This window comes from Convolutriloba macropyga, chromosome 14 (genome assembly GCF_964194025.1).
Source record: "Convolutriloba macropyga chromosome 14, txConMacr16.3, whole genome shotgun sequence".
Lineage (NCBI taxonomy): Eukaryota > Metazoa > Xenacoelomorpha > Acoela > Convolutidae > Convolutriloba > Convolutriloba macropyga.
This window is the reverse complement of record NC_134481.1, coordinates 30,817,083-30,844,547: the sequence shown is the minus strand read 5'-3', so window position 1 is coordinate 30,844,547 and position 27,465 is coordinate 30,817,083. Positions and strand designations below refer to the sequence as shown.

The 27,465-nt window shown below is 36.2% G+C and overlaps 1 protein-coding gene across 1 annotated transcript in view; it reads right to left on the bottom strand.

Annotated features, from left to right (window-relative positions):
• LOC142353324 (WD repeat, SAM and U-box domain-containing protein 1-like) overlaps positions 1 to 27,465 on the bottom strand; it is an 83,714-nt gene that overhangs the window by 3,635 nt on the left and 52,614 nt on the right. The window contains exons 3-7 of the mRNA XM_075405557.1: positions 20,838 to 21,052; positions 20,487 to 20,713; positions 12,025 to 12,186; positions 11,322 to 11,481; positions 2,504 to 2,647 (exon numbers count right to left, since the gene is read on the bottom strand). Coding sequence (XP_075261672.1) covers positions 2,504 to 2,647; positions 11,322 to 11,481; positions 12,025 to 12,186; positions 20,487 to 20,713; positions 20,838 to 21,052 — 908 coding nt within the window. The remainder of the gene's footprint in view (positions 1 to 2,503; positions 2,648 to 11,321; positions 11,482 to 12,024; positions 12,187 to 20,486; positions 20,714 to 20,837; positions 21,053 to 27,465) is intronic.

Here is a 27,465-nt window from a genome sequence, read left to right as displayed (position 1 = left end):
ACACTCTTCAATTTTAAATTAATTTTTCAGGAGCAATGGGAAAACCTTTTTTATCAATATAATTTCAAAAAATCAACAAATATAAACAAATACATTAGACGCACGAAAATTGCGGGAAAACACGTATTATCAACGCCATTAAATTCATTAGCCTTCAACGGAAGCCAGTATATACAATAAATGATGCCTCGAGGGGACAATAAGTTTTTTTGCCAATCGTATTTCATCAATAAGACCTTACAACAAGTTAATGACTATGAAAACAACAACAGAGAGAGGCAAAAACCACAAATTCAGTAGAAAAGTGCCTGAAGAAAATGTCGAAGCAACTCAAATCATAAGCTCTTCCCTGAAAACTTTATTTATGATCCGTTGAACTTCTTCCCTAAACCAATAGGGACTCTCAGCAGTAAGATGATGTGATAAGATTTCAAAAGGATCGAAAAACAAAATAAAGTACCCAAAAAAAATATGAATTCTCGTGGCATTGATGTTTTAAAACTAATAGGTAGAAGATAAAACCGCTAACCAGATTAATTTTGGCTATAGTAGAACGGAAATGGATTCTGTTAGAACCAACAATGACCAAGAGTATTCACGGAAAAAAATTAGGAATGGTTGAATTTCAAAAAAGTTTCGAAAAATTATTTTTAAACCCTTAACAGCCAGTAAACTCAATCTTTCATCGGAGCTCAATGACGATGCTCAGATATAACCCATAGGGAGGAAAATGATGTCTGTCATGCATAGACAGTTAAAAAGACATCACAATAAGTCTTATGACAGAAAACAATAACAAAAACAGCAAAAACTAAAATTCAGTAGAAAAATGCGAGAAGAAAGTGTCGAAGACAATTAAACCATTAGCTATTCTCTGAAAACTTTCTCTGTGATCCACTGAACGTCCTCTCTAAGCCAATTGGATTACAATAATCTTTGGATAATGTGATAAAGAGTTCAAAAGTGACCAATAATTCAAAAAATCCAAAAAAAAAAATTTAAAAAAATTGAAATCTTTGTCATTGAAGTCATATAACCAATAGCTAGAAGATAAAACAGCTAAACAGAATATTTTTAGTCGCAGTAAAAAGCAAGTGGGTCCAGTCAATACTGAAACTCACTAACAGTTCAAGAAAAATTTAGGAATTGTTATTGTTCAAATAAAATTTTCGAAAAATGATTTTTATTTTAACAGACATTAAATTCAATAGCTTTCAACGGAAGTCAATAAAAACGCTCAAAGATGCCCCGGTGGCAGTACATTTATGTTTGTCATGCATAGGTATTCATTATGAGATCACAGTAAGTATAATGACTATTAAAACAACAAAAAAAAACAGGAGAAAACCAAAAAATCAGTAGAAAAGTGCAAGAAGAACGTGTCGAAGCCATTTAAACCATAAATTTTTGTTTAAAATTTTTATTGGTCATCCACAGAACATCGTTTTTAAGCTAATGGGAACTGTCAATATTTGGATAATGTGATAAGATTTCAAAAGTAACCAATAATACGTAAAAATCCAAAAAAAATTTTAAAAAATTGAAATTTTTTGTCATTGAAGTCATATAACCAATAGATAGAAGATAAAACCGCTAACCAGTTTAATTTTGGTTGCAGTAGGAAGGAAGAGGGTGCTCTCACCCCTGGACTGACTTACAATTCACTATAATAAGATTATGATTCTTTAATATTCAAAAAAAAATTCGAAAAATTATTTTTTAAGTCTTAACAGCCATTAGCCGCCCCCTCAATGAAATAGACATGTTCACTTAATGCTCATTATGGAACATATTGCACTGTTAGTCAATGAATCCCTACCATAGGACTCCAAAAAAAATAGTAAAACTTCAAAAAGAAATTCAAAATTTCATTCAAAATTACGAAAACTCAGAATCGAAGCCAAAAAAAAAACATGAGCAATTCCTTGAAAACGACGTTTTTTGTTCATTGCGCTTCATTCGACTATAAAGGAGTTTTGTCATTAATAGAACGTCGATATAAAATGTGACTTGTCTCTAGGTGACTTAAAAAAGCAAAAAAGAGAAAAGTTTTATTAAAAAAAGGGCTCTCAATTAGAGTTCGATTTTTTTTTGATAGTGAACTTCCCTATGAGACCAGAACTAGTCTTTCTATCGCCTTGCATTCAACTTTTACGAACTCAAAATTTATTCTTTTTATAGAAATTTGAATTAATGTTTTCGTAAAAAAGATCTTAGTTTGAAGAAAATTGTACTAAAAGTGAACAATCATGCTAAAGATCCCATTGTTCACACAAAACTTCAATCCTCGATAACTCCTCGAAAAAAACGAAATTCAAAAAAATCTTTTTACTTTTGAATTCTACGCTGGACCAGCTTTTTAATGATACCACTCACATTTCTCTACGACGAATATATCGATCGGCCAAAATTCACTGAACAAAAAAAAAACCCATTTGAGTATATAGTTCCTTCCCCCACAAGTGGGGTCGGAACAAGAAAGGTGACCCTAAAGAGCTCTTACCCTCTCGTAACTGTACCCATCAGCAGCCACAACTGGGTCCTGCATCACTTCATGAGATATCGGACAGTACATTTCATCCGGGAAGTCACCTGCATCAATACTTCCACCACTAGTCAACACTCCATTGACAGAAGAGACCAACATCTAAACACTACTCTCTTCAGCCTGGTGATCAAAACGCTTAATTCATTTTTGTGGAAGCTAAAATTTAATAAACATAGCTGGCAGATTGCCAGAAAATAGCCGCAATAGATTCGTAGATCGGCAGTCTAAAACAGTAAAAAAGACAGACCAAAAAAATTCGTCATTTCATTGAAGGCTGATCTGTTATATTTTGATTAAAAATCTGTATGTTATTGCTGCCTCTATTAGCTGATCTCAAATAACCTTCATTTAGAGTGACACACACCCATTTGACCTTATCTCTTTGCATTAAAGTAAATAAAAGTAAATTTCAAATTGAGGAAGTCATTTTTGAGAGTGAGGTAAGTCAAGTGTGACCAAAAATTTAAACATAACCGACTAACGTCGGGCGAATTGCTCTCAAACGACCGGCGGGCGGTTGTCAGCACCTAGCCACTGTTTAGTGAGGTTAGCTTTCGCTTGATTGAAGAGGCGTGAGGCTAGGGTAATAGACGATATTATCACGCCACATAACAGCCGCTGAAGTCAACAAAAGAGTTAAGGAGAGAGAGAGAGAGAGAGAGAGTGCGAGGTAAAACGTGAGCGAGAAAGAAAAGGAAAGAAACGCCAACCAACACACACACAGAGAGAAAGAGAGAGAGCTAGAAATTTTTTCCGCGAGATTCTAGCCTTGTTAGTAACTAAATCATATAAAAACCTGAAAGTGCAAAATTCAGAAGAAAACTTTCCACATTTCGCAGTGACGAAAATGTTCAAAGAACATTTTTTGCCTCTGGATTTTTGTCATGTATCCCATCTGCAAGACTTAAAAAGCTTCGTTGGCCAGTATTAATCGTTAAACTCAAAAAAGGACTCAAAAACTGCAAATAAAATGACAAAAATTTCAAAAAAAAAAATTGAAAAAATCATAAGTTTTATTAAAAAATCAATAAACTTTGTGATATTAAAAAGTTCAAAACTATTCTATCGCAATAAAAATTGTTCAGTAACCTATTATCAAAGCCTATAGGAGGTTTCTTGGGGCTGGAAGAACTTAGATAATGACAAATTTTGAAAAATTTGAAAAAAAAATTCAAGTTTTATCCAACAATTGCTAAAAATCGTGATGTTCAAATGTTGAAAAACATTCTATTACCACTAGAAACTATGCAGCACCGTATTATCAAACCCTTCAGGAGGTTGTCTGAAGCCTGAGGCTGAAAAATCTTGAATAATGAAAAAATATGTCAAAAAATTTTAAAAATATAGCAATTTTTGTCAAAAAAATGCTAAAATTCGTGATGTTTAAATCTTGAAAATGATTCCATTACTTCTAGAAACTACATAGTAACCTATTATTAAACCCTCGAGGAAGTTCCTTGGCTCTTGAGGCTGGATAAACCTAAAAAACGACAAAAACTTTCAAAAACATTGAAAAAATTTGCAAAATTTATCAAAAAAATGCAAAAAATTCGCAGTGTTGAAATGTTGAAACCATTCTATTACCACTAGAAACTATTCAATAACCTATTATCAAATCCTAAAGTGGATTCCTTGACACCTAGGGCTGCTAGGACTGAAAAAACTTAAAAAACTGACAAAAATTTTCAAAAATCTTGAAAAAAATTGTGAAAATTAGTATAAATTTGCGTTTTTAGCTAGCGGCTGTTCGTCAGTAGCTAGCCACGGGTGGGGGGAGGGTGCACGGGGGTGCCGATGGGGGTGGCGACAGTCGGGTGGGGAGTGGGGGGCAACAGGGCGGTGGGGGGCAATAGTGGGGGGGGTGGGGGGGTCTTTAACCTCTAAGAACCGCTGTTCACACCATAAGTATAAGACTCCAAAACAGTTTGAGCTGAAACAGAGCTAAAAGGCTCTAAGAGCACTTAATGCCCGCTGGGCGCTACCTGTTTATCCCGTTTTTGAGGACGAAAAGTCAAAAGCGTCAGACGAAAAATTGGTCAAGCGAAAAATCGCATAAAAAAAAGACCGACAGGACTAATATAATTGCTACAAACTTCGTTTGAGAGCAATTAAAATCACGCGCATGAACAAAAAAACTCGCTCCACTAAGAGCGAAAAATGACGTCACACATGCAATTCAGTTGAAATTTTATGAACGAATGAACAAAAAGTGGCTGTGACGTCATACGGTCGTAACAAAAATCATGACGACGAAATAAAAAAACATAGCAGGACAAGTCCTGACGTACAATTCAAAGAATTTTCATTGACTAAACAGAAAACTAGACCTAGAACGGACTATGAATGGATTGGGAAAACCATTTAGAAAAAAATCCGATCCAAAAAATCGAAAAAACAATAAACATCAAAATTAAATTGCCGCATGTGAGCAAAAAACCACTAGCGAGAAAGCGAATTTTTGTTCAAACACCGTTTTCTGACTCTACTTTAAATTTAGAGCGAAAAAATTTCACGCCGCAAAACCACTCGCTTTTTCGCTCCACTTCCTGTTTCGGCGTGACCAAAATCACTACTCCAATTTCACTTCAAAAATCATGAAAATGTGTGAACAGATTATATAAAAAAGACAGCGCCCCAATACAATTCAAATTCTTTGAATTGTAAAAAACCAAGAGAAGGCCAATAATAGCCCCAGCTATCGCTGTGCGGCTATTAAAAAACTGAATATCATGACTGGTTTTAGCTACTAGTTTTAAAAAAGAGCCGGTTAAAGAACATAACCGACACAGCAATCAAATGGTCTAAAGACAACAAAATGGCCTTCAATGTTGCAAAATTTGAAGCTATTGGTTTCGAAGTGAAAAGAGAAGATAAAATAAATGTCAAACTTTTGCAAAAGATCGAAACTCCACTCAAACCATATTTTACAGACCTTATATTAATTCTTACAACATAAAACTGTTCAGATCATAGTAATCAACGAATCTCAAAGGCGCAGCAGAAACTTATATTCTTTGAAAGCAATGTTCCTTATTCCACCAACATTAAAACGAAAGTAAACTATATAGAAGTTATGTTTTGTCCATTCTCCCTCATGCCTATAATGTATGGTTTTTCGAAATGGCCAGATTGCAGGGAACTGAAGAAAACTCAACGACATGCACTGAAACGCGCGTTGAATAAAAAAACGTTTTCTGATGATCAATACGAAGAGAGTCTTATTCAGCACAATTCGTTACCAATTAGTATACATGTTCGAAATGACCTAATTATGTCAATAGAAGTTTCAACTCTAAGTGTGCGTTGAAACTTACAGATCATTGTTTCACAAACAAGTTTTTCAAAAACTGTATTCGAACTCGTTCTGCTGGAAAATGTTTCATAACAACAAACATCCAATAGTCTCAAAATGCAAATTGGGCAAATTTTTTGTAGAGAGTTTTGTAAAGTACGTAAATCCGATTAAGAGAAAATATAATGCGGACTTGGATTGGATATCCCCATTGCCATTATGCAAAAAACAGTTAAAATTCGTCTAAAAAATCAATCAATATCCGATGAATTTGTTATGTTTGAATCAGTGAACTAAGTTATTCCCGTAAATCGGGTACCTAGACAATTTAATAAACATTACCGACTAAAGGCGGTCGAATTGCTCTCAAGCGACCGGTGAGCGGTTGGCTTCGTCAGTAGCTAGCCACCGTTAAGTAAGCTAGGCTTGCATAAAAAACTGCTAAAAATTGTGATACGAAAAGTTGAAAACTAATCCATGGCCAAAAAACAATTATTAGTAACTTATTATCAAACCCTAACGGAGATTTTCTGTTAGGATGAAAAACCGGAATAATGACAATAAATGTTAACAAAATGAAATTGCAAGTGTTGTAAAAATATTTTTTTTCAGTAACTGATTATGAAACCCTTAAGGACGTCTTCTCGCCCCTGCGTCGGTGAAGTCGTAAATAATGAAAAATAAATGTCAAAAAAATTGAAGAAATTTGAACGTTTTGTCAAAAAAAGCTTAAAATCGTCATGTTAAAAGGTTGAAACCAATCCACTATCACTAGAAACTATGCAGTAACCTAATATAAAACGCTAGAAGAGGTTCCTTGACACCTAGGGCTGAAAAAACTCAAAAATGGCAAAAATTTTCAAAAATCTTGACAAAAATTGTGAAAATTAGTATAAAATTGTGTTTTTAGCGATCGGTTGTTCGAACGTAGTCACGGGGGGGGGGGGTTTTGGGGAGAGGGGGTGGGCAACAGTCGGGGTGTCTTCAACCTCTAAGAACCCCGCCCTTCACACCATAAGTATAGGTCTCCAAAACAGTAGAGCCGAAACAGCTGAAAAGCTCCAAGACCACTTAATGCCCGCTGGGCGCGACCTGTTTATCCCGTTTTTGAGGACGAAAAGTCAAAAGCTCCAGACAAAATATCGGTCAAGCGAAAAATCGCATAAAAAAGACCGACAGGACTAATATAATTGCTACAAACTTCGTTTGAGAGCAATTAATAAACATACCCGGCAGATTGCCGGAAAATAGCCGCCGTTGATTCCAATAAGCACGATTGGGATTGAAAGAATAGAAGATATTGAAAAAAAAAGATTTTTGTACAAAAACATTTTTTAAGTCCGATTTATTTTGATGGCATTTCGTAGTTGAAGATAACGTACTTCTGTTTCTTAGAGAGAGGCTACAGGGGCTACTATCAATACCAATAAGCATTAGAGATGGTAACTAAGACTTATAGTAACGACGTTCAAATAGCGGGCATCTAAAATTGGGCTTTATGGGTTTATCCCGTTTCTACTTCTGACTTCAATTTTTTATACTGACTCTGTTCATTTTGAATTGCTTTGCTGAGCAACTGATGTTCAAAATCACTTTTAGCAGAATGAGAGAAGAGAGAAACTAGTCTAGAGAAGTCAAAAAGATATCACGCAAAATGTTGAAAAAGCGGCAAAATGAGGTAAAGCGAAAAATTTTTTTATTCGACGAAGTAAAAAAAAAAATAGGAGCGCTATAATAGCCGGCTGAGAAGATGAGGCGGCTATTAATAATAATAATATCTTCGTGCTGAGTGATTTAGGTGGGGTTGGGGGTCAAACTTTAAAAGTGAAGAACTGCCCTTCACACCATGAAATTAAATTGTCTCTTCAAAACATCTTTTTTGAATCGCATACTTAGAGACTAGGTAAGGCGTAAGTCTCAAGAGCTGCTCAGCCAATTAATGCCCTCCGGGCGTTATCTGCTTGTCCCATTTTTGAGGACAAAAAGTCAAAAGGGTCAGACGAATTGCATAATAGACCACAGGACAAATATAATTGCTAACTTCGTTTGAGAGCAATTAATCACTGTTTTCACAACGAAGTTCTTGTTTCTCCTGTTCAAGGTCGTTTTGAAGAGTAACACAACCAACAAACATCGAACGAATAGCTCTCGTTCGAGTCTCGATTCTACTGTAGTGGGGGCAATGAACGCAGTAAACGAGAGAGTAAGATCACACACTGTATTTTAAGAGTCAATAAATTCAGTGAATGAGAAAGCAATTTAGATCACATCACGGCAAATTCAAGAAGTCAAAGGAAAACAAATCGAGAAGGCAAATAGGAAACTTTTTCAAAAAAGAAAAGTTGGTTCGAGCTTCGCTCAAGAGCAATAGATGAAACGATGCTAATGTGGATACAACTTTGCAGCCGTCAGATGGTCTGTAACGTCATAAATAAGTCAGGTTTTTTTAAAACACAACTAATAATGTTAATCGGGAGAGCATTTAAGATGCTATTGACAACGAAATCCAATGCCAGCCGCATGTTTGGCCAAAGTAAATGAAACCCATTTTTTCAAATAAATCTCGTGTTGTTCTCTTTGGCCGCTTTCAATTTGGCAATTTGGATTCCAGAATTAAGCAACGACTCTCATTATAAATCCGTTATAATTTCCTTCAAGTCAAAATATTAGACATTCCCGTTTTCTAAACACAAATTACGAGGCTACCAAAATACAGTTCTATCAAACAAATAAATAAGAGCATAGAAAGAGCACATAAGCATATTCGCTGAAATGGATGATTGGTTATTTATAATTCATGTTAGCAATTTATTGAATATATTTACTTAGTATGGGAAAGGTAAAGCATAGCGGCAGATTGCCGGAAAATAGCGGCCGTTGACGCGCTTGATGCACATCGGGATTGGAACAGAAAAAGAAAAAAGCAGAGGTAAATTGACCGAATTTCCTTTCTTTCTTTTTTCAGTGTCAAAAAGTGTTCAGTTGGATTCTAAAGCCATACTTAATTCAGGGTCTAAACTGAAAGCTAATATGCTTAATACCAATGTCAGCTGACAAGCTTTAACGAACTTTAATAACTTAATTCTCAATGACTTATTGACCGGGATTTACCGATTTATCTCGTCTCTTTTGATTTTGATCTTTTGATTTTGACAGTATTCACCACATTGCGTATTTGAATGCCGGAAGGAAATTAAAACCCATTCAGTTGAAACAGCGAGTGAAGTAAGTCAGAAGTCAAACGAGAAAATCGTGACTTATGTAAAACGAAAATAATTGCCATGAACTTCGTTCAAGAGCAATTTAACGTGATCAAAAAGTAAATCGAATTAAAAAAACAGCAGGACAAATCCCGACGTACAATTCGAAGAATTTTCATCGACTAAACAAAAACTAGACCTAGAACGCATTGTGAGTGAATTGCGAAAACCATTTCCAAAAAAACATAGCTGGCAGATTGACAGAAAATAGCCGCAATAGCTTTGTAGATCTGCAGTCTTAAAAAAACAGTAACAAAGACAGAACAAAAAATTCGTCTTTTCGTTGAACGCTGATATAATATATTTTGATCAAAAATCTGTATAAGTTTTTGCTGCCTCTATTGGCTGCTATCCAAAACCTTCATTCAGAGTAGCACACACCCATTTGACCTTATCTCTTTGAATTAAAGTAAATAAAAGTCACTTTCAAAGTGAAGAAGTCATTTTTGTGAGTGAGTTAAGTCAAGTGTGACCAAAAATTTAATCACGCGCATGAACAAAAAAACTCGCTCCACGAAGAGCGAAAAATGAAGTCACGCACGCACTTCAGTTGAAATTGCATGAACGAATGAACAAAAAGCATATTTAAAGTGGTTGTGACGTCATATGGTCGTAAAAATCGCGACGACGAAGTAAAAAAAAACATAGCAGGACAAGTCCTGACGTACAATTCAAAGAATTTTCATTGACTAAAAAAACTAGACCTAAAACACACTATGAAAGGATTGGAAAAACCATTTAGAAAAAAATCCGATCCAAAAAATCGAAAAAACTGTAAAAACCAAAGTGAAATTGCCGCATGTGAACAAAAAACCACTAGCGAGAAAGCGAATTTTTGTTCAAACACCGTTTTCTCGCTACTTTAAATTTAGAGCGAAAAAATTTCATGCCGCAAAACCACTCGCTTTTTCGCTCAACTTCCTGTTTCGGCGTGACCAAAATCACTACTTCAAATTGACTTCAGAAATCATGAAAATGTGTGAACAGATCTTGAAAGAAAGACAGCGCCCCAATACAATTCAAACTCTTTGAATTGTAAAAAACTGAAAGAAGGCCAATAATGGCCCCAGATATCGCTGTGCAGCTATTAATCAGATCAAAAGATTAAAAAAACTGCAAACCAATGTCAAAAAGCCGCATGTGAACAAAAACCACTAGCGAGAAAGAAATTTGGTTCCAACAAAAAACTAGGCCTAGAATGAACTAGGAATGGATTGGGAAAACCACTTATAAAAAAATTCAGTCCAAAAAATAGAAAAAACCAAGTAAAAATCAAAGTGTGCTGCATGTGAACAAAAAACCACTAGCGAGAGAGCGAATTTTTGTTCAACACCGTTTTCTCACTCTACTTTAAAATTAGAGCGAAAAAATTTCACACCGCAAAACCACTCGCTTTTTCGCTCAACTTCCTATTTCGGCGTGAGCAAAATCACTACTCCAATTTGACTTCAAAAATCATGAAAATGTGTGAACAGATCTTGAAAGAAAGACAGCGCCCCAATACAATTCAAACTCTTTGAATTGTAAAAAACTGAAAGAAGGCCAATAATGGCCCCAGATATCGCTGTGCAGCTATTAATCAGATCAAAAGATTAAAAAAACTGCAAACCAATGTCAAAAAGCCGCATGTGAACAAAAACCACTAGCGAGAAAGAAATTTGGTTCCAACAAAAAACTAGGCCTAGAATGAACTAGGAATGGATTGGGAAAACCACTTATAAAAAAATTCAGTCCAAAAAATAGAAAAAACCAAGTAAAAATCAAAGTGTGCTGCATGTGAACAAAAAACCACTAGCGAGAGAGCGAATTTTTGTTCAACACCGTTTTCTCACTCTACTTTAAAATTAGAGCGAAAAAATTTCACACCGCAAAACCACTCGCTTTTTCGCTCAACTTCCTGTTTCGGCGTGAGCAAAATCACTACTCCAATTTGACTTCAAAAATCATGAAACTGTGTGAACAGATTATATAAAAAAGACAGCGCCCCAATACAATTCAAATTTTTTGAATTGTAAAAAAAGGAGAGCGCCTAAATAATAGACGTTGAGAGGCTGACGGCGGCTATTAGTTTTTCATTTAATCTTGCGTGATCAGAGACTTAACCATTCAGTCCCGCAAAACACGGGCAAATTATAGAGTACCCTTGGCAGGTTATTAGCCAAATATCTGCATAAGCTTCACACATTCTATTGCTGGTCTCCGATAATTAGCCCCAACTTACGTTTTTGGCATTTGAGTCTGCGAGGTCGATGAGGTCAGACTCTCCTCTAATGTGGATGTTCCAAATGAACACACTCTTGTCATTGCCCCCTGTAGCTAACACCCTCGCATTCCTAGCTCCTCTGTTTGGGTAAGGACTCCAACTGCATGCCGATATGAATCTGACAAAACAAACTAATATTATGATCACTTCTGACTATGAAATAATTTCAGTCTCCGTTCCACGATTGTAAAAAGGGTGTAGCATCGTAACTTAATCAAGAAGACAGTGCAGCTTCAATATCTGATCGGTCATTTAATCAAATACATAGTCCCGGATGAAAATTCAAAAATAGTTGCAACGGCTTCTTGGATATCTATGAAAGATTTTAGACAATGACAGTAAACAGCCATCAAATACAACACAGAAGAGGTGAACACAGAGTTCAACCAATTGAAAAACTTCTATATTTTGCTAAACGAAATTTAAGCCTCAAAGAAGTCAGTTACGCAGTCGAGCCAATCCTTAAGTGATGCGTTGCAATTGGATAAAAAGACAAAAAATGGATCGGATAAAATTTGACAACTGCGGCCTATTATTGAATACAAGCATTTAATGCGAGCAACTTCACAGAAGCGATATAAGTAGGGGGTGAATGTTTTGATACCTTCGATGTTCTTTTTTTTTCAATGATACCTTGTGATATCTTTTGATGTTGTGATACCTTTGATGTTTGTCGAGGACTTGAAGGAGTTCTCCTGAGAATGCATTCCAGAGTATAACAGTCTTGTCAAGGGACACAGTGCACAGCAGACTGCCATCAGCCGAGAACTCGATGTCTGTCACCATGTACGTGTGGTACTCTAACTTAGCACGCAACTGAATCCTGAATCAGATAAATCGCCAATTTAAATTTTTTCTATCATGTGTCCGTTGCTTTTAGGGGTCATCTTCTATAATTCCGACTCAGGCTATTTGATAAAAACTGATCACCTTTCGATGTCTTGTTTAGAGAATATTTCCTGAACCTCGAGAGGATGAGTCGTTTTACAACACAACATTCAGAAACTCTCGATATCTCGTGATCAAACAATAAAGAGAAAAAGACAGATAATGTGGCATCTCTTATTGCTAGTATGCTGATGCTAGGTTGTCTATGTTACTGTAAGCAGGCTAACAGCAGAATCGGTGCACTTTATTCAAAATTTTGAAAGTTCTAGTCCGCGATTTTGAGGCATTTAATATCTAAAACATAGCCGGCAGATTGCCGGAATAGCTGCGAAAGAATAGACCTGCGTACCATATAATAGAGATAGAAACAAATGCAGATCTAAATTGAAAAAAAAAATCGACGCCGCTCAAAAAACTAGGTAAAAAACATTCAGCGATAAATTAATAAAGCTTGTTGAAATTCATTCCACAGAAGCCTCTTATTAGGGACCTTTACTGTACATGAGTTCCTTTGACCATAAACAAAATCAAAATTAAACTTGTTTTAAAGTGCAAACGTCATTTTATTGAGTGAGGTAAAGTCACGTATGATCAAAATCTAATCACGCAAATAACCTAAAAATTTTGCTAAAGCGAGTGAGAAATGACGTCACGCGCGCAAATGCCGTTAGTGGAGAAGTCATTCAGAAAATTTGACTTTCAGCTTTGCTGTGTGAACAAATGTAAAACGAAAAAAGAGCGTCAGACGACGAAACAAAAAACATAGCAGAGAAGTCCTGACGTACAATTCAAAGAATTTTAATTGACTAAACGGAAAACTAGACCTAGAATGGACTTTGAGTGAATTCAGAAAACCATTTTAAAAAAAATCAGAACAAAAAAATAAGAAAAAAAACAAAATATCAAAATGCCGCATGTGAACAAAAAAACCCCTAGCGAGAAATGAAAATTTAATTCAAACAAAAAACTAGGCCTAGAATGAGCTGTGAATGGATTGGGAAAACCAGTTAGAAAAAATCCGATCCAAAAATCGAAAAAACAGTATAAATCAGAGTGCAATTGCCGCATGTGAACAAAAAACCACTACCGAGAAACCGAATTTTTGTTCGAACACCGTTTTCTCCTTCTACATTAGAATTAGAGCGAAAAAATTTCACGCCGCAAATCCACTCGCTTTTTCGCTCCACTTCCTGTTTCGGCGTGACCAAAATCACGACTCCAATTTGACTTCAAAAATCATGAAAATGTGGAACAGATCTTAAAAAAAAACATAGCCGGAAGAATTCCGGAAACGACTCGAAGGAGCAAATTGCCCATACTTATGACTAAACAACTAGAACAAGTATTGTGAACCGTAAACCTCCACAAATGCCATAAAAAATTAAGGAAGAATAGAAACGGCGTTCAAAAACATTGAACAAAAAACTAACGAAAAAAAAGAACCAGAAAAACTTTAATAGTTCTTTTTTAACAGTACAAGGAAACATGAAACCGTATAAAGTTCCTTTGCAATTAGAGCAATAAAAAACTCGCAAAAATGGGCAAGTCATAAGAGGCTAAGGAACTTGTCAAGATTAAAAAAAGAAAAATTGCAAAAAAAAATAAGAAAAATGGTTTAAAATTTCTCAATTTTTCTGTCATTTTTCCTAAGAAAAAATGTTTTATACCTACAAAACTTTAATCAATTGGTATCTAAAAATACCTTGAGTAGTAAGTTTCTCTTCAAATCCCACTTAAAGCAGTAAAACAAAAAAACAGACAAAAAATTAAATTTCGACTAAAAATCAGCAAAAATGATCAAAAACCTCCAAATTAGCATTAAACTCAAATTAACTACTTGAAACCTTCAATTCCTATCAAAACAAGGGGCTAAAACTAATACAATACAATATTCAAACCTCATAACCATCAAAAGTTGCAAAAAACTGCTTTTAAAAGCCGCACGTGAACAAAATTTCGCTCGCTTAGAGAAAATTTTTTCACACATCAATTTCTCGCTCTCTCAAAAACAGAGGTATGAACAAAAACCACTCTCTTTTCGCTCCGCTCTTCACTTTTGTTCAGCTCCAAAATCACTCCAAATTTTTTCACGCGTTTCATTTCCCGCTTCAAAATCACTCCAATAAAATCGATTAAAAAAAGGACTTCTCCAATACTCCTCTTCGAGTCGTAAAAAGACAGCGCCCCAATACATTTCAAATTCTTTGAATTGTAAAAAACCAAGAGCACCGCAATTTAGCTACGCTCAGCTTACAGCTTCGCAGCTATAATCACTTTTCAGTGCTATTTGAATCAACTGGACAATGGAGTGGCAGCATTATCAACTAAATTTATAAATATTACTGCATGCATTATTTTTTATTTCTGTATTTCTCAACCAAACAAAAGCTGGAAGCTTGATACTGCGGCTCTTTTCAAAAAAGCGGAAGCAGGGAAGTTGTTTACTCGATTTTTTCCAGAATATTTGTTCGTTGAGTTTGCTTTGGGTGTAATTATTTTCTGTCCTTTGGGTTGGTCAGAGATTGGTTTTGTGCCCTTGTTGCGTCTTGTTGTGTTTCTCTGTTCCCATAAGTGGAATTTTCAAAATTCACTTTGTTTTGATCTTTCGCTATCCTGAAGGGGAACTTGGGAGGTAGCTTTGAATTGCTAGTACAAAAATTGGAGAATGATGCTCATGATTAAAATCCGAAAATTGACATTTTCCATGGTATGTAATATTTGAATCTCCTAAAAATCTGGTTTGAGCACTGAACCGCTCAAGTATTAGCTTCAAATCTTCTATTGAATGACTATTGAGTGTTCGGACCTCTGCCGTCAAGTAATTTAAACCCAGGCAGAGTTTGCGGTAGTGTTTGAGTTTCCAACCATGATGAGAAATTTAGTAGTTCATCCAGTGGTGGCAGCAGCTTGAATATGGTACTTATAAGATCAAGTAGTTGGAAGTCCAGCCGAATAGCTGGAACCAGTGTCATTCACATGCTGCTCAGTAGGTACGTTTGGTCCTCTTTGTTGTTTTCCGGTAGTATGCACACTCTCAATACTATCTATTGCGATGAGTTTATAGTCGTCATGTCACGAAGTTATCATCGTCCAATCCCTAGATTGCGCGCATTTTCATTCATCGAATCGACAGCCTTGCAATGCAGTTATCAGACAAGTTTGCTCGCAGTTGCTCATGTTATGGTAATCTTGTCTTAGAGTTACAAACTGCCTCTCTGCAAGTTTCCAGTTCTAGTTTGGTGCCTCGAAAATTTCATTTTCTACTTCCTTTGTTAATCTAGGCGAACCTAATACAATTAAATTTCTCGCTTTGCGGCACTGTGATCTCTTCGAGGCAGTCGGTAAAGTATTCGGGATAAATCATTGATCGTTTTATGTTCTCTCGGTTGCGTATCACTCGCTTGTCCCAAAACCCGAAGACTGGTTTAATAAAAGACTTTATCTGTTCTACTTGCTACTCCTAAAACGGGTGTCGGAGCAGCTGCAGCCCGAAGTTGCCGGTGTCAATTGGGCTGTTTATCCGAAAAAGTTCATTTCCAGTCGCAAGTTCCCCAGATCCTCTTGTGCTCGCGTATTTTTAAACACATTGTTGAACTATCCAGTGCAGTCCGGATGTCGCGTTTGCCCTGTTTGAAAACTTCAATGGACATCCATAATTTTATAAGTTGGGGCGTGTGTGTGGGAGGGGGGCTGGAGGAGTGGATGCTGTGCAAGTAGGTAGGGGGATAGATAGGTCAGGGAAATAGGTAGGTGGAGGACGGGCGTACGCGAGGAGGAACGTGAAGGCTACGTTGGGTCGGGCGAAGTAGTTGTATGCTGGGGGAGTAGGTAGGTGGTGGTGGGGTGTCGTATTTTGAAGGAGTAGGCTGGTGGAGGGTGGGCAGGTGGTTGGATAGGCATGTGTGCGGCTTTTCCGTAGTTTTCATTGGGAAGAAGGACTGTTATGGGATCAAAATGTCACAAAGTTACGTCTTGACGTTGGGTATTACCTAAAAATTTAGGTACTGTTAAAATGTTAGAAAAGTCGACGTTCTGAAACAAGTCAACATTGGAAAAGGAAGAAGACAAGGTTCAATTCATTTACAGAATTATTTCAGCTTAAAAAACAAAGCCGACAGTTGAGTGGTGTGGGCAGATGCGGGGAGGTAATGGGGGTCTTTGTTAGGAAGCACTAGGGGTAGGTGAGCAGAGGATAGGGATATTTGGGGTGGGGGGAAGCTGGGACGGTAGGTAGGCTCGGGGTTAGGTAGGCAGGCAGGTGGGGGGTTTCTGTAGTCTGAATAGCGACGAGGGACAGTAATGGGATGAAAACTACTCAAAATTACATTTTTACTTTCAATTAAACCAGAAGTTCTTAAATGTTGTACATTAAAAAATATGCCAGTGATAAATTCAGATGTCCGGAAACAAAAGACAACGTTCTAAGTGTTGGACAAGAAGCCAAATTTAATATCATTAACATACTTGCTTCAGCTTGTCCAATAATCTCTAAACTAACATTAACTAAATCAGAAACATCAAAGAAAAGGAGAAACACACAGTGGATTCCTCAATAAAACTACAAAATGCTTTAAAACTTGCAGAGCCCTAAATATTAGGGGCATAATGAGTAGGTGGGTTCTGGCGTGTGCTGGACTGGGGCAATGATTGGGTCACAGCGTATGGGCCGGGGTATGTAAGTGGGGGTTAAGTAGGATTGGGGGTAGGCTGTTGCGTGAGGGGTATCTAGGTGAAAGAGTGGAGGGATGGGCGACGGTTTTTTATATACAATAGCAAATTACTTCATATTCAAAACAAAGCTACTTTTCAAGACCAGTGTTTGCGAACATAACGACTAACGTCGGGCCAATTGCTCTCAAACGACCGGCGAGCGGTTGGCTTCGTCAGTAGCTAGCAACGGTTTAGAGAGGCTAGCTTTAGCTTGATTCGACTGTGCAACTTTTAGTTTTCTAGCCTTGTTAGTAAATAAATTAAAAAAACAATTTAAAAAATTTGCAAAATATTGCAAAATTTATCAAAATTTAAAAGAAAAGCTTCCAGATTTCGCAGTGAAAATGTTTAATTTTTTTGTCTCTTGAGTTATGTCAGGTAACTCATCTGTAAGACTTTAAAAGCTTCATTGGCCAGTAATGATCGTTAAACTCAGAACGGGACAAAAAAATCAAAAATTTTGAAAACAAGCGTAAATTTAACAAAATCTTGCTAAAATTCAAGATATTGAAATCTTCAAAACCATTTCATTATCCCAAAACACTATCCAGTATCCCTATTTCAAGCTTTAAATAGTTTCACTGGCTCAAAGATCCATGAACTTGGAACATGATAATAATTTTCCAAAAACTTGAAAATTTAAAATTTTCAAAAAATTGCTAAAACTGGAGTCATTAAAATATTGCTAAGCATTCCATTAACTCTATAAACTATGCGACAGCTTATCATCAAACCTTGGAGGAGGTCCCTAGGACTCTGGTGCCGGAAAAAATTCTAAGACTCTAAAAAACTTGAAAAAATTGCAAATATTTTTTTAAAAATTGCTGATACTAAAATCTTGAAAAACATTTCATTACATTTAGAATCTATGCAGTAACCTATACTCAAACCCTAGAGGAAGTAATGTGGCTCTTCAGGCTGGAGAAACCGAAAAAATGACAAAAAATTTCAAAAAACTTGATAAAAATTACAAGTTGCATTAAAAAAACTGCTAAAAATTGTGATAATAAAAATTGAAAACTAATTCATAGCAAAAAATTTTCCTATAACTTATTATCAAACCCTAACGGAGATTTTCTGTTCGGCTGACAAAACTGAAAAATGACATAAATTTCGAAAAAATGGCAAGTTTTGTAAAAAAAATGCTAAAACTCGTGTTGTTGAAAACATTCCATAACATTTAGAAACTATACAGTAACCTATTGTCAAACTTTAGAGGAGGTTCTCGGCTCTTGAGGCTGGGCAAATGTAAAAATTCGACAAAATTTTCAAAAAACTTGAAAAAACGCAAGTTTTATAAAAAATCGAAATATTTGTCCTATTAAAAAATTGATAGCTATTGCATGGCAAATAAAACTTTTTCAGTAACTTCTGGAGCGACAGTCTACACCGCCTCTAAATATTAATTTAGAGGAGGAGTAGTTAAGGAAAGATTTATGGGTGCAAAAAAAGCAGGCCGCAAAGGGGTTTGAACCTCCATTAACCCTGTCTGGTAAAACTTAACAGACAAAACTACAATTGCGTTGATTCTTTTTCGCTCAAAATCACCTTTAGATTAGCAAAACTTTATTTCTGAAAGAGATGATCTTGAGGTCAGTCATACATGAAGAGCTCAAGCGTGAAAAGTCACTCAGCAATTCAAAGAATGTTCTGCAGAAAACCGCAAAAACATTCAGTAAAGATTTGCACAATAAAAGACACACTTTTTACGTTAATTATTCGAAACTTCGTACGAGCAAGAACTTTTTCCATTTGGTTTTTTAATGTTTAAATCTACTCTTTCATCTAGTAGCAGCATGTCTATGGGGGTAATTCCTTAAAAATTGTTTTGTACTTTGCATGTAATATGTCATAGCTTATAACTGTTTTCTGATTACATTCTATTGTCTGAACTCCAGTTAAAATGAGTGACTTGAAAAATTGAAAGCTATTGCATGGCAAATAAAACTTTTTCAGTAACTTATTATCAAAACATCAAGGACGTTTTCTGGCCCCTGCGTCTGAAAAAAACGTGGATAATCAAAAACGTGAAAAAATTGAAAAAAATGCACGTTTTGTCAAAAAAATGCTAAAATTCGTGATGTTAAAATGTTGAAACCATTCCACTACCACTAGAAATTATGCAGCAGCCTATTATAAAACCCTAGAGGAGGTTCCTTGACACCTAGGGCTGAAAAAACTTAAAAAACGAATACAATTTCAAAAAACTTGAAAAAATTGTGAAAATTAGTATAAAATTGCGTGTTTTTGGCGATCGGTTGTCCGAACGTAGCCACGGGGGGTGCACCGGGGGGCTGATGGAGAGAAGGGGGCAACAGTGGGGTGGGGGGCAATAGTGGGGGGGGGTCAACAGTGGTGGTGTCTTCAACCTCTAAGTACCGCCCTTCACTCCATAGGTATAGTTCTCCAAAACAGAAGAGCCGAAACAGAGCTGAAAAGCTCTAAGAGCACGTAGTGCCCACTGGGCGCGACCTGTTTATCCCGTTTTTGAGGACGAAAAGTCAAAAGCGTCCGACAAAAAATCGGTCAAGCGAAAAATCGCATAAAAAAGACCGACAGGACTAACATAATTGCTACAAACTTCGCTTGAGAGCAATTAAACAAAAGTAGACATTTTAGAACAGAAGTCAATGTTTGAAAACAAAGAATTCAATTTTCAAGTCATGAACAATTTTTGCTCAAAAAAACGAGATAAAAAACGCAGTAGATTAACAATAATTCGGTTTGAGTCTGAAATACCAATAAATCTGTTTTGAGTCGTATAAACCTTTGAAATAACAATAATTCTCTTTGAGCCGTAAAAACCTGCAGAGTACCAATACTTCGCGTCGCTTCGTAAAAAGACCGCAGGACTAAATCAATTGCTGCAATTTTGTTTGCGAGGAACTAAAAATACTGGACATTTAGAACAGTTGATCCAGATGTCGCGATAAACTTTTATGAAAAATATACAAACTGTCTGCTAGACGTTAAAAAGCTAAAGGCTTAATCAATAGTGCTGAGAGAGCTAATTTGAACTCAATAGGTTTAATTATTGTTGTTTCTGGCGTTTTAAAAATCTTCCACTGTACGTACCTTTTCTTCTGGAGCGACAGTCTACACCCCCTCTAAATATTAATTTAGAGGGGGTGTAGTTAAGGAAAGATTTATGGGTGCAAAAAAAGCAGGCCGCAAAGGGGTTTGAACCTCCATTAACCCTGTCTGGTAAAACTTAACAGACAAAACTACAATTGCGTTGATTCTTTTTCGCTCAAAATCACCTTTAGATTAGCAAAACTTTATTTCTGAAAGAGATGATCTTGAGGTCAGTCATACATGAAGAGCTCAAGCGTGAAAAGTCACTCAGCAATTCAAGAATGTTCTGCAGAAAACCGCAAAAACATTCAGTAAAAACTTTGCACAATAAAAGACACACTTTTTACATTAATTATTTGAAACTTCGTACGAACTGTTTTCTGATTACATTCTATTGTCTGAACTGCAGTTAAAATGAGTGACTTGAATTATATATCAAAAATTCCCCACCTCATGTTCTCTTTGCCATTGGGCAGCACAGTCCACAGTTTTGCCAGGTTGTCCCCGCCCCCCGTTGCCACCAATAGCCCATTGGGGTGTGTACTGTCACCGCCCGAGAAGACTGGCGAGAAGTGGATGCAGTACACACCCATCTCGTGTGCAGCTGTGTCCACTTCGCGTGCGTGAGCTGAAGATACTTCCTGTAACTGTGAAGGCAGACGGGTAGTTGACCACAGCTAAAGGCATAGCAGAATAATCAACACATTGCAATTAGTGATGAACGGTATGTTATATAAACATTGAATAAACCGTATTTTGGGCTATAAAGGGACAGACCACAGAAAACTTTCTGACACTTACCCATAGATCTCCAGTGCCCATACCAGAAGACCCAGCGAGAAGCCACAAACCGTCTGGACTGAAAGCCAGCCCGGTAATCTGACCTTGGTGTCCCTTGAGTTTGTGTCTCACACATCTCTTCACCAGGTCATACAAGTGGACAAGTCCCTCTGTATCGCCGGCTGCCAGCAGAGGCACTTCCGGGTGGGGTGAGAAACGACAGCATTTGAACTGACCTGTAACGAGATATCTTGATAAAATACGGAAGTAGTATACTAAAATGCACGTATTGTCACGGGGGGACGTCCCCCCCCCCCCCACCCGTGACGAAACGTGCGGTACATTTTTTGAGGTCGAAAAATTTTGTCTCTCAATTTTGCCGGAGGGAAAAAAACTTGTAAAATTTTTCTCGATTTGTGCCGGGGACAAAAACTTGTAAAATTTTCTCAAATTTGTGGGGACAAAAACCTGTAAAAGTTTTGTCAATTTTGTGCGGTAAGAAAAACTTGTGAAATATTTGCCAAATTTGTTGTATGGGCAAAAACTTACGATATTTCCAGCTATTTTGTGCGGGCGATAAAAACTTGTTAAAAGTTCAGTTTTCTGGAATTATTGAAAAACTTGTAAAATTTTTGCAATTTTTTTGGGTCCATTAAGTTGATTTTAAAGTTTAAAAATTGTTAAACCCTTTTTTTAGTCAAAAAGACTATTCATGGGTTTTCGAAAGACATAAAATTGACTTACCTTTTCTTTATTTCAATCTCTTGATAAGTTTTATGTAATTTAACAAGATATAAGTAAAATGGAGTCAAATTTTGGTGGTTTTGATCCAACATCTGGTTTTAATTTGATAGTTTTATTGCCCATATGTTATCCCAGATTAGGGAGTGTGGGCAGATTAGAAAACCAATAAAAATTAAGTGCCAGGGCTCCAAATTGAGAATTATTGTGTTTGATAAGAAATTTGCAGCGTCAGAGGTGAAACGAGTGCAACTTTGCAGAGAATAAGGAAGAAATATGCGTATGAAATGGACAAAATAAATGCTCGAAACTATATGAAATGTTCCAAAAAAGTACTGAAAAAGTGTTTGAAAGTGTGCGGTAAAGCAATTCATCTACCATGATTAAAAGACGGGACAGTTAGAAATCGAGAAAATTGTGTAATTTTAGAAAAAAAATTGTTGTTTTTGGACAATTTTATGCAAAATACTTTCACAAAAAGCAATTCCATTATACACAAATTGTTTTGCATTGTGAATGACAACAAGTGCAGACCGGTAAATTGTGTAACACAAGGTGTTTGCGGGATAATGCAAATGTGATCACGTAATATGTTGTAAAACTCGGAAAATTCTAAAAAATGACGAAATTTTAACGGGAAAAACTGATGTCCGACTGAACCTTACAGCGTAACTTAGGCAAAATGATAGATTGAGCAGTCTATTTCTCTTATATACTTAAGAAAACTAACTTCTTTTTTGTGAAGGAAATTCTCTTTTTTTTTACTTTACTTTAATAAACAGTTTTTCTGTTCTTTTTTTGTTCTCCTGATGGTTTCATAGCACTAACAAAAACTATAGCTGTATGTCTATAATGTTCATCTATTTTCATCCAATCTGGACTTGTTTGGTCGAACTCTGATTTGTTGAAGGCTGACTAAGATTAATTTTAAACTTGTGCATATGACAAAATATGCTTTTGTTTTTTTTGTTTCGCAAGTTTTGGTCTCGGCGTTTGTGATTGGTTGGCCGAATTTTAGGTATTATTATGTCTACTACATGCGCCAACATGTGTTTTTCATTTCCATAAGCACTTCACTGTGGTCGTCTCGGCTTCTCTGAATGGTCAGTCGAGTTTAAGTTTTAATACCGTCTTGCACATGTTTGAACACGTGTTGTTTTATTATCAAAGACAAGGTGTGGTCTGTTTTTATTACCATAAACAGTTCAGTGTGGTCGTCTCCGACTCTCTTATTGGTCAGTCGGGTTTAAGCTTTATTACCGTCTTGCACATGTTTGAACACGTGTTGTTTTATTATCAAAGACAAGGAGTGGTCACAAGTTTGAGTTTGTGTTTAAAAAGAAAGTAGTATGTCGTCGTCTCAAGATTACTTTGATTTTTATCACGATATAGCGCGTTCTGAAAAACGATATGTTGTTGCCTGTGTGAAAACATATGATAACACTGGAACTTATAGATCGCTGAAACTTTTCAAAAAAGAAAACGGAGACAACGAATTTCGTTTCAACCAAAAACTCACCCTCTCTATGCAGGAATTGGAGCAAGTAGAAAATATTGATGCTATCAGAAGAATAACTCTCTCCAAGTTTGCGAACGAGCAGAGCAGTTCTGGCAAAAGGAAGTTACAGCCTGGTTTCAATTTAGAAACGAATGGTGAAAGTCGTAGCTGCAGATTCAAAAAATCAAAAAAGCCTCAGAGAGTGATAAAGAGAATTAAATAGCAAAAGAAAATGGTTGAAGCAATGTTTGAACGTACGCCTGATTATTTTCGACAATTCCAAACTTTTTCGATATTTTATTTGCAATACTGAGCCTCAATTTGATTCTAATCTTACAAAAAACTTCGCATACAGCCAGCACAAAAATGAAGATCATTGCAAAATACAACAATTTCATTACCATGTTATTGCTACTTTTGATCAATTACCGCAGTCCTTCAAGGATACCTCTTCTAAACCATATACAATACCATGTCTCTTCACTTGTTTTCAACGGCTCATTCGGGTGTCTTCTCACATAGTGCATTATGGCGAACTGATGGAAAAACTTCAAGAGGCAGTCAGTTATAACGACCAGCACAATCTAACTGTTTCAATTTCTAAGAAAAAATTACCAAATTTCAACATGATAATGACACAGGATGTTCAAACACAAACTGACTTTTTGCCTACTTGTACGATTGAAAGATTTTATAGTATTTATAATGGTGGTATGTACGGGGAGCTTTCAAAAATACTCGATATATTAAATAGTGGCAATGGTTGTTTGCAAGTTGATAGTTTGTTTTTGATAAATTTTAATATGGAATCGAAATCTTTTAATTAACAATTGTCTTGTTCTGTTGTCTTTGAAGAAAGAATTGAGCAACAAAAAGTTAATTAAAAAAATATTAAAGCATATGATTAGCAAAGCGTAACAAATCAATATCGTTCATATTCAACATCAAAGGATATTCGTAACCAAACATCACATGCGCAATATAAATGCAAAAAAGTCCACAGAGTTTTGAGTTTGAACTGGTTTAAGTTTGAGTACTTAAGTTACTTCATTGTAAAACTGTACCAGACGGGAATACAGTATTTGGTAGTTTTGTATCGGGAATCCAAGCGGGTCAGCCAAATAAACTTTGTTTTCGTGAAACAAAATAACCATCCAATGACTTCCTTCATATTGCGCTCGTGAAGCAATAACTACAACAAATCCTTTTCTTGTTAGCTTTGGAAAATTGTCCGCTGCAGAAACTCCATAAAAATAATATTTCAAATGAATACATTTTCCCAACAAACAGCGTATTTCATCACTATCCATCGGTGGGGTAGGTGATAATTGAGTTTTTTGTCACCTTTCGTTCCGAATTAACATAAAACGTTGAGCTTCTTTCGCCCAGAAATAAAAATTTCTACGTTGGCCGCCAATGCTCCGTCAAACGTAAGTGGAACTGAAAATGAGCAATTTGTAAGTTCTGGATGAATGAAATCATGAAAGGCCTCTTCGGTTGAAGTTAAACCAAAAGCTAGAATAAAGTGATTGGGATAATTGTCCAGAGTTATGCCATGCCCACCTTTATCAAGAAAATCCAAGGCTTCCAGACTATTGAAGTAAATGCGGTGGTTAAAAGTTGTTGAGACAGGACTTCCAACAATAGGTTGACCATTTCTATAGACAACAATCTGGCTCAAATTAAATTTCTGGTAGTGAAAAGGATTAGTGCGATTAGTTCCTAGGTATGCTTGATTTGTTGCCATTGCAATTATCATACGTCGTACAGGTTCTTTCGAGAAAATATCCTCATGGCTCCAACTTCTTATTCCAGTTGTAGCTAAAAAGTTCGTGGTAATACTTCTGTATAGCGATACACGGCAGGCGTTTTTAGTAGAGTTTTCTCAATTGCCATCGAAACATGATCCGCTACTGTCATTTTTCTAACGTAGAGATTAGCTTCAATTATTTTAACTTTGTAATGTTTGTTTGACTCTGAAATTACAGCAAAATCATTTGTAGACCTTCTAAATGAAATTCGCAGAGTAACACCACTAAGTAGGTATTTATCACAAGTTAAAATATCACTCGCCGGCTTTGCAATAAAATAGTTTTCCTGGGAATTAGCAACAAGAGCTTTTCTGGCCGCTACGTCGTCCGCGCGACCATCGGTGCCATCAATTTTAGCTGCTCATCCTCGTAATAATATCCCTGACAAACTAGCCATGTGTTTTTTGCAGTTTTTCCTGAAGAAAATTCCGTTTCGATGAATGCTTTATGCGCATAGTTTCCGTTTATGTTGGAAATTTTAACACCGTTAGCAGATACAGTGCATTCTGAAAATAAAGAATGTAATGCATTATTGATTAAGTATGGCGCGTCTGTATTTGTTGCATCAGTTCCTGTCCTTAAATCGCCGTCATTGTTCCGGGAGATTTTGAATTTTATGTCATGAAGTTTTTGTAAATCTATGAAATTGTTCCTGTCACCCAAAACTTCAAACTCAAGCATTGGACCATCCGGGGAATATGATGGTCCAACTTTTTGAGTAAAAGCATTGTCAAAAGTAATAAGCAGAGGCTGTTTTTCAAACAAATCAAGTGTGGTGTGTGTTGCCTCTGCGGGCAGTAAATTAGTAATCATTTTGAACTTTAGAAAAGAAATTTGACCGACTTCTCGTCAAAGGCTTTTTCTTACGAATGCCTTGATTGACTTTTCACGGTTGGTTTTTAATTTACGCATTCTTCCTGTTTTTGATCCGCCCACTTGTTTTCTTACAGTTTTTTGCACAGTCGACTTTATTGCTTGTTTTGGAGACTTTTTCTTTGTAACTAAATCTACCAGCTCAGGAGCTGCTTGAACAATTAATTCACGTCCAATCGTTTTGGCTACAGGCCAAAGAAACTTTCTTGCAATCGGTAATGCGGCTCTGCCAATACCTGCTGCTAAAGCCCCAAAACCACTTCCTCGTTGCCAATAGTGTCCTGAAAAGTATGGTGACACCGATTGCTGTTACCGATAGTAGGCTTCCATTTAGTCGAATTTTTTAAAATTTAATGTCAAAATAACTTTTCCTGTTCCAGCGAATGGAACTAAATGTCCGGTTTCTGTCCGCAATTGAATTTCAATTGATTGAAAATTTTTTGATAATAACTTTTTGTATTCCAAATTGCTGAAAACAATTCTGTGTGTTGGCTCCATTTCGCAGGGGCTACCGTTTTTCAGGCGTTGTTTTGAATCAATGACTCGAATAAGAGGAGCTTTAGTATCACCTACGTATTGATACTCAATTATGTTAACGTAAATAAAAATCAGTTGCTTCCCTGCAGACAAATCAAAATGATAATCACAAGCAAAAGTTTTCTTCGTCACCTGCCATGGTCAGATTTTCAAAAGTTTCCAACATCTTGTATCCAATATGATAACCAGACCCATCAAGGATACCGTTGAAACCTAGTATACTCGGAATTTCGTTATCCGGAAAAGTAATTCCTTCGTTTTTACCAAAAAATAGGAATAAAACTCCATTGATTTTGTTAAATTGATAGTCAAAATGAGGCAATCCAGTAGCTGTTTTCAAGGATCTCAAAAGATGGTCACGGTTTCCATAGGAACTAAGTCCAATGATAGCTCGTTCTCCTCCGTATGGTCTGGAGACAGCATCAAATGGAATACTTTTCTCATAAAACTTAAGACCTTCAGAAGAAAATATCTTCAAATCACTTTTAATCACTTGATTTATTTTGCCGGGAAGATAATTTCACTTAGTGCAACTCGCCAATCCCCCTCCAAATAAATTTCTTCATTGAAATATATTTTGAATGCGTACAACGTGTTTTGAGGAAAAATATTCATAGATGCTGATGAAACTAAGTGAACCGTGAATTCATTCATGTTTTGTTATTCACTATTATTGTCTCTAACTTTGACCAACTCATAGAATTTTCCTTTGGCTGGCTCTTGGGTTGCGTCAATGAGACTATAAGTAGGGGGATTGGTTGTAGGTATATCGTAAATCTCGAAAACTTCGTTGGTTAATGTTTGCTTGTTTGAAGATTCGCTTTTGATATTCGCACAAAGTCCCCAACGTAAAATTTTGGTCGACGAACTAGTTTTGCTGACGTTTTAAAAGTTAATGATAACAAGTAAGGAACGTCTTTCTTTGTCACTTTATTGGGCGCCAATTTCGTTACTCTGTTGACTCTAGAGTTAATGGTTTGTACAAAGCTCTGCAACTGATTAATATACGAGTATGTCCATTTGTCCTCTAAATACTTGTATATCAAATTCTTGAGCGATCGTATATTTCTTTCCGCAAATGCTGATTTTTTTTCGCTGAAAGTTTTATAAACTTCGATTTCATTTTTCTGACATAAAGTGCTGAAAGAGCACTTAAATTCTGTACCAGCATCTACCCACACTTTTTTAG